The sequence below is a fragment of the Myotis yumanensis genome, unplaced genomic scaffold (genome assembly GCF_028538775.1).
Source record: "Myotis yumanensis isolate MYYU_CA2020_CCGP unplaced genomic scaffold, mMyoYum1.0.hap1 SCAF_17, whole genome shotgun sequence".
Classification (NCBI taxonomy): Eukaryota; Metazoa; Chordata; class Mammalia; order Chiroptera; family Vespertilionidae; genus Myotis; species Myotis yumanensis.
In genome coordinates this window covers 12,185,065-12,193,079 of record NW_027223768.1, presented here as the reverse complement: position 1 = coordinate 12,193,079, position 8,015 = coordinate 12,185,065, and the positions used below count along the sequence as shown (strand labels likewise).

Sequence of the window (8,015 nt, the reverse complement as noted above, 5' to 3'; positions counted from 1 at the left end):
AGTCATGTCCTGTCTACTGGTTTCTCTTGTGTTGAGGGTCAGCATTACCATCTAGGTGTCTCTGCATCTTTCTCCAATTAAATTGTGAGCTCAGTGAGGGCAGAATCAAAAGTTTGTCTATTTTTCATAGGACCGGGGCAGTGTTGGTCACAGATTAAAGGCCCAGATGTGGTTGAGGTTGTTATGATAACAGTTGTTATGATAACTGTTCCTGTAGCCCATGATCTCATCCCTATTTCCATAGACTCTCATCTGAGTTTTGAGTGACGTGATTGCAGCATTGTATTAGTGGGGAGAGATGGGGTGACAGGAGGACATTCCTAGAGAGATACTTACCAGGAAACTCTTTTCCCACCTCTACCCAATGCAGACAGTCTGAGTTGGTAGCAGAAGTTGTCACGAAGACAGTTAGTTCCTGGTCCTTCAAGGGCAGAAATGCAAGCTTGGAAGTGAGTCATCTTCCATGTCCTTGTTATCAAATTCATCATCAACACCAGCATCAACTTTGTCATTATTAAACATCTATGTTTTAAGGTATATTTTTTATTCATTTTCTCACAAGGCATGTTTTTAGATGCCTTGTGAGAAAATGAATAAAAAACATATCTTATGGCCCAGTTGTCATGGCTCAGTGGTTGAGTATTGACCTATGAACCAGGAGGTCACTGCGTTATGGGCTTGATCCCCAGTGTGGGGAATGCAGGAGGCAGCTGATCAATGATTCTCTTTCATCACTGATGTTTTTATATCTCTCTCCTCTCCCTTCCTCTCTGAAATCAATAAAAATATTAAAATCAAATAAAATAAAGTTAAAAAATATAAATCTTATGAAATATATAAAAAGAGTTGGCTCCCAGAGGGAACTTTCCATAGGTGGGAACGTCCAATACTACATTTTCTCATCCTAGGTATCTGTGGTCTGGGACAGAAAAAATTGTTTTTGATTTTGTGGAGGTTTTTTGCCTTAGTGATTTGGGTTTTAATTGTGAGAAGAATTCCTTCTATACAACTCATTATCTTGTATGTTAAGAAAACTCACTTTTTAAAATGGTTACCAGAGTGCATCTGTGCCTGAGTGTGTGTGCATGTGCACGTGTATGCAAGCACAAGAGACAGAAATATTGAGGGAGAAAGAAGGAGGGAGAGAGAGAGAAATGATGATGGTCCAGTGCTTTTCAAAATGGGTGGAAAGTGGTGGCCGGCCTGACCAGGGGCTCGTGTGACAGAGTCACAGCCTTTCTAGGCTGCAATTCTTCTGAATTAAAAGAAAAGCCTTATTTCTTACCCTGCCCACCTGTCTTCAGTCCTTTTGCTCAGGACTGAATGCAACTAGGATTATTGCATATGGTTGATGGTGAATAAAAGGTAGAAATACCAGCACAACTAACTGACAGTCACTTAGTACTGGCTCACATGTTAGGCACATGCTTTATTTCACATTAATATTTGCTTGGACTTTTCATCCAAAAGATATTTATTGGTTATTTTTTCTGTTCCAAGAGCAGTTTTAAGATCTAAGGCTATAGGTGTGAACAAAATAAACATGGCGGGTTTGGGAGAGCGGAGGGAGGCAAGGAGGCGGCCAGATAAGGGCGCTCCCAGCAAGCCTGTCCAGTGACCACATGTTGTAATGGTCTGTGACCTGGATGAGATTCAGAGATTCCTGTCTGGTGTCTGCTCCTACCTGGTTGTGTGGCCTTGAGCAAGTTTCTTCCCTCCTGTGGGCCTGTTACAATATAAGGGCTGAGCCCAGTGCCTGTAAAGGTCCTTGCCAGCTGTCCAATATGATATCTTGATAATCTAGGAGAAATCCTTGATTGTCTCTGAAATAATGGTGCAGGGGTTCTGGGGCAAGTGTCAGAGCTGAGCCCAGAAGAGAGACACACATGGACATGGGCTCTGAGGGAGGGGCCTCTGCACTATCTTCTAGTCTCAGACACAGAAGTGACATTTCTTACTGGATACAATGTTCATGTGTCCTCTCTCTCTCTCTCTCTCTCTCTCTCTCATCTAGGTGTGTGGCTTCTTAATTCCTTCCACTTCTTTTTCACACACACACACACACACACACACACACACACACACGACCCAGATTTTGCCCTCAGAACATCTCTAGACCCTGGTCAAAGGAAGCTCCCAGGATGAGAGGAGCCCCAGGCCCTGCCCTCAGGGAGCAACAGGCAAACTTGGGCAACTCCCGCTCTGATCTCCTGATTGGGGCTGGTGGTACCATTGAGTTAAAATCTTGGTTTGGTTTGTGCACTGAGGAGCACAGCTTCAAACATGTAATTAATGTCAGGATTTGTGGATGCTGAGTCTCTAAGGAACCTTAGAGATACTCTAGTATACAGTTCCTGACTATGAAGATGGTAGTAAGTCCTGAAATGAGCTAACCAGAGGGACTATAGAGAATTTTTAAAGACCAGAAAATCTTAAGAAGAACAGCCCATTAGGTCAGATGACCTGTCTCTCCTGGCAGGGGCCAGACCAATTACGTGTGTTAGTCCCCTGTACCTCAGAGATGCCAGGATTCTGATTCTGTGAATTCCTAATTCTCTTAACCCGTGAGTTTACTAAACTACTATTGCATGAGTCCACAAGTCTCTGATTTTATGAGCTTGTGTCCAAAGATATGTTTGAAGATAGCCCTGTGATTCACCCTGGCACTTGTACCCGTCATCTGGCTTCACCATGCCTTGTCTTCTCAGTCTGTAAAATGGGTGGGACACAACCCACCCACCTGTTTTGGTGGCACATGGAAGCGGCATCTCTCACTAGTGATGTTAGTGCTGCTTGAAGATGTCAAACCCATTAGTGAGAGCCTGACCACGCAGAGCAGGAAGTGATCCAATCAGAGCTCACAGATGACGCAGGACACACAGATTGGCTAACAGCAGAATGGGCTCTCACCACATTGGGTAAGGAAGGTGGTCTAGGTTCTACCATCAGTGTAAAGCATCCCCATTCATGCATCTATTTCATTTCTCTGTTGTCTAGTGAATGGCTCCCAGGTCCTGTGCTAGAGCCAGGTGATACACAGTGAACATGTCCATAGTTGCCAATGCATGGAATTATAGTCTAGTGGGAATAACTCCATGGATGACTAGAATGTGGAAATGTACACTTCCTTTGTAGATTAGGCTTCCACAATCATAGATTATCCCAGAAGGGGCCTCATCTAACTCTTTATTTTAGAGTGGATGGGTATGATATATATGTAAATATAATGGGCCACTACTCAGTTATAAAAAAGATAAAATACTGCCATTTGTGACAACATTATGGATCTCTAGAGTATTATGCTAAGTGGAATAAGTGATGGAAAAAGACAAAAACCATATTATTTCACTCATATGGGGAATATGAAAAAAAAGTAACAAAGGTACTAATAAAACAAACTCATAGTCCAGACAGCAGGATGGTGGCTACCAGAGAGGAAGAGGGACAGGGGGTGGGCAAAGTGGGTAAAAGGGGTCAAATATATGGTGATGAAAGAAGACTAAAATTTGGATGGGGAACACACATTAGAGTACACAGATGTCGAATTATAATCTTGTACATTTAAAATTATATAATATTATTAACCAGAGTTATCCCAATAAATTTAATAAGTGAGTGGGAGAGACTGCAGGCCACAGTGGAATCACTTTGTGAGGCAGTGGCAGAATCAGGACAAGGGCTTAGTTCCATTTGTGCCTTGAACGCTCTCTCTGGTTTTGTTGACATGCCCTAAAATACTGGCCTTCTAGGCCATTTGCTTCCCTGTAAAGTGGGGCTGCCCATCCTACGTGTAAGGTAGTGGGCTTCTTAACTGTGTCTGTTAGGTGCTGAAAGGTATAGTTCCTAAAACATTGTAGATTTTAACACTAGAAGCAGCATGTTATGGTGGAAAAGACAGTAAATTTTAAGTCTCTTATACCTGGGTTCAAATTCTGAATCCACCACTTCTAGTTATGTGAGCTTGCGCACATTTGTTTGTTTACTTATTTATTTGAGACACTCTTAAGGGGACTAAATTTGATAAGCTATCCCATGTGAAGTGTCCAGCCACAATAAAAGATCACCCCTTTTCCATTTCCTGCATAAAACACCAGGCCTAGGTATTAACTGATGTGGGCCACTTAGATGAGCAGGTAGTGGAATGGCCTGAAACCACACTCCTCCCCACTACACCATCCCCTTGGGGAGAGGGATTGGTGGGCTTCTCAGAGGAAGCTATGGAGTGTTACAAGCCTACCAGAAGCACAAATGGCAGGAGGAAACAGGAAACTTCCCAAGTCTGGGGCAGAATCTCCTATTCTTGCCTCTTCCAAACTATTCAGGGACAGACCTTGAAAGACCTGGGTTGGAGTGAGAAGTGCCTAAGAAGTAGTAGGGGTTTGTGTTGTTGTGTTTTTTTCCTTTTTATTTAGGAAATTTTAGAGCCTTAAGGCTTATGGGTCTTGGAGAGTTTGGGGATCCATTATGGAGAAATGCAGAAGCATCTTTCACCTGAAAGGCCACAGGGATCATGGTGGGGCTTGGGCAGGCTGATCTGAGGCCATGAGTATTTGGAACCAGTGCTAGGCTCAGGAGCAAGCTAACCTTCCACACTGGGCAATTCAACATGGCTTGGTGGGAAGAGTGAGGGCTCTGAAAGTAAACAAGCTTGGGTTCAATGATACCCCCTTCCCTACCAATGGGATGTCCTTGGTGGAATAGTTAAGCCTTTGGGTCTTAGATTCCTTTTCTGTAAAACTAGGATTAACATAGCCTACACCACAGGGTTATTATGAAGATCAAATGAAGTAACACAGATAAAGCAGTAGGACGGTATTTAGTACATAGTAAGTTCTAAATATATAGTATTTCTACCTCTCTTCCTACATACACTGCACTGGGGAAAGAAAAGGAGGCAGAGATTCAGGGACAAAGCTATATCCAGAAATAAAAGGTAATGTATTGTAGTGCTAAAAATCATGGCTTATGAAGGCAAACTGCTGCCTACATTTAAATGCTAGCTTCTCTACTTATTTGCTTGTGACAATGGGTAACTTCCTTAGTCTTTCAGGGCCTCAGCAACACAGCCATCTGTAAGTATATGTGTCTCATGGACTGTTTGGCACATAAAGAGAATTCAACTAAATGTTATATTCTACTATTATTGTTATCGTATGGTGTTCCTTTGGCTGGAATTCCCCCTGTGCTGGGCTCTTGGGGATCTAGGCATGGTAATGAGGTTCAGAGAGATGAGAATGAGGCAGATCACAGGGCATGAGAAGGTGGTGAAAGACAGCCTCGATATAGATCCTGGAGTTTGGGATCATCAAGAATTCACCTTGTTTCCCAAATAAACATAGAATAACCTGTCAGTCCATGGAACAAAGCATTTCTTGAAGGCCTTGCTGCCATATTGAGGCAGAGACCACTGAGCCAAACTCTTTATGTGCAGTAACCCAGACCAGCAGGAACTACCATCAAAGTCCTCAGAAAGAACACTTCATTTAGTCTGGGCAAATGCACAGTAGCTCTTGGCACAGCTAGTGTGAAAAATTGAGCCACTGATCACATCTTAACAAGTCCTTGAAGACTCCAGTGACCTAGAACAACTTCATGGGGACAGATCTCATTGGCATCTCTCCTAACTTGTAGAAAAAGAAGACTGACTTGTCTAACGAAGAAGGCAACAAGAATCATTTATCTCATGTTTAGGTAAATTCAATGTCAAGCAGAGACATGCTCTGCCTATGACTGAAGAGCTAGACATAGTGGGAGGAATCTTACCAATGCAATGCTGGCCCTTGTCCTCATGATTGCTGGTGCTTCATTCAGATACCATTAAATTGCCTCACGACTACCCTATAAAAGGTCTCTCCATCTGCCAGCTTCTCAGATCACTGGCTTCTTCCAGTCGTGTTCCTGTCAGCAGAGGGTAAGTCTCTGTACCTGGGATAACAACAGAATGAAAGAGAGCCGTGATGGAGTTGGCGTGGAAAACTCTGGAGGAGGGTGGTCAGGACGAGGCATGGAGGGCCACTGCTGAAGAAAGCTGAGGGCAGTAGCTGGTAGAAAAGGAGGCTGGAGGGTTGGAGGAGAGGTAGAGGGGTGAACTGAGCCATTAGGCCTATGGAAAAAGGGCTTTTCAGTGAACTGGGTCACCTTCTCTTGCTGAATGTAGTTGTGCCGTCCTCTCTTGGATTCATTAATGAGGTAAAGTGACAGTCTAGCTGATCCAAAGAGAAAATGGTGGAAACTTACTCAAATTTGGCCTTGTTAGACTCTGTCAGGCTCAGCTTGAGACTCATGTTGGCTTGGGGTCTATTGACATGAAATTGCCTTCCCTGTGTCTGCCTGGCTGGGCAGGAGGAAGGAAAGCCACTCTTTTTTTTTTTAATTAAATTTTATTGGGGTGACATTGGAAAGCCACTCTTGAATGAATTGATGGCAAGGTAAACTCAGCGGAAACAACAATTTCCCGAGAAGCATTCATAATGCAGACACTACAGTGAGTAAGGGGAGAGGAGGCTTAGAGAGTTGGGCAGAAATGCAGACATCACTCTTGCAAGCCCTTCATTTTCCATTGTGGAAACTGAGGCCCAGCGATGAGTGGTGCCTTATCCAAAGTCACACGGACAGAGGAAAGAACAAGAGCTGAGCCTAAGGTAGCATGTCCACCTGAACGCCAGGTTGACAGCTTCTGGGTGCCCATGACCTTCTTGAAAGGCTACTCCTCACAGACCACTCTATCCAAAGGAGATACTGCAGGTGCCCCTGGACATCTTCCTAGTTCTGACTAAACCTTTCTTTTCAGGTTTTGCAAAGCACAGAAAAATGTGTGACCAGCAGAAGCAGGTGCAGTTCCCTCCATCTTGTGTGAAAGGTTCGGGACTGGGGGCTGCACAAAGTTCCCAAGTTACCACTGTGAAATGCCCAGCTCCATGCACAACAAAAACCTGCGTGAAATGCCCAGCTCCATGCACAACTAAAACCTGCGTGAAATGCCCAGCTCCATGCCAGACAACCTATGTGAAATGTGCAGCTCCCTGCCAGACGTATGTGCAGTGTCCAGCTCCATGCCAGACAACCTATGTAAAATGCCCAGCTCCCTGCCAGACGTACGTGAAGTGCCCAGCTCCGTGCCAGACGACCTACGTGAAATACCCGACTCCCTACCAGACCCAGACATACTATGTCCAATACCCTTCTTCCCAGCGCTACTACATTCAGTCTTCTGCAAGTGGCTCGGGCACCTCGTGCTGTGTCCCTGATCCATGCTCTGCTCCCTGTTCCACCAGCTACTGCTGCCTGGCTCCCCGGACCTTCGGGGTGAGCCCCCTCAGACGGTGGGTCCAACGGCCTCAAAACTGCAACTCAGGATCATCTGGCTGCTGTGAGGATTCTGGCTGTTGTGAGGATTCTGGGTGCTGCAGCTCTGGGTGCTGCTGCTCTGGGTGCTGCTCTGGGATCTGCTGTTTGGGAATTATTCCCATGAGGTCAGAAGGTCCTGCGTGCTGTCATCACGAGGATGACTGCTGCTGTTAAATACAGAAACACAGCTCTGCTCCCAAACTCAATGCCTGCTTTACCTTCGGAACCTTCACCAGCCCTGCCTGCTCTCTGTCTTCCCAGTGATGTAGAGCTTCATTGCTTCACCTCCACACTTGGCTTCTTTATCAAGGCAGCCTGCCAGAGTTAGCGCAACCCCAAAACTTTGGCAAGAATAAAACTTTGGATGCAATTCGGTGACTTCCTGTTTGTTTATTTGGTTCATGTTTTTCCACTAGAAACTCTTCCTCCTTCCTTTCTTCCTCCTGCTTTTCAACTAGTGGACAGGTTCACGGGGATATGACCAAGCAGATCAAGCTGGTGCAATCCCATGTGGGACCCCTATGCTTTCTAGAATGCTCAGATGAACTTCCCTCTGCAAGTCAGCAGGATCTGAGGGTGGAAATTTGAAGGTGGAAGAGTTAAAGGTTGAAGGTTGCCTGCCCTCTAATTAGTCTGAGGAGAGAGTTTGGCCATGATGAGGTCCTCAT

General features: G+C 44.9%; 1 protein-coding gene across 1 annotated transcript; it reads left to right on the top strand.

Annotated features, from left to right (window-relative positions):
• Nucleotides 1–6,810: 6,810 nt before the first annotated feature.
• KPLCE (KPRP N-terminal and LCE C-terminal like protein) lies at nt 6,811–7,521 on the top strand. Its single transcript, XM_070397446.1, has one exon. The coding sequence runs from the start codon at nt 6,811–6,813 to the stop codon at nt 7,519–7,521; it is 711 nt and encodes a 236-aa protein (XP_070253547.1).
• Nucleotides 7,522–8,015: the final 494 nt, after the last annotated feature.

Coding starts and splice junctions, on each gene's coding strand:
- KPLCE (XM_070397446.1), top strand. CDS start 6,811: ATGTGTGACCAGCAGAAGCAGGTGCAGTTCCCTCCATCTTGTGTGAAA.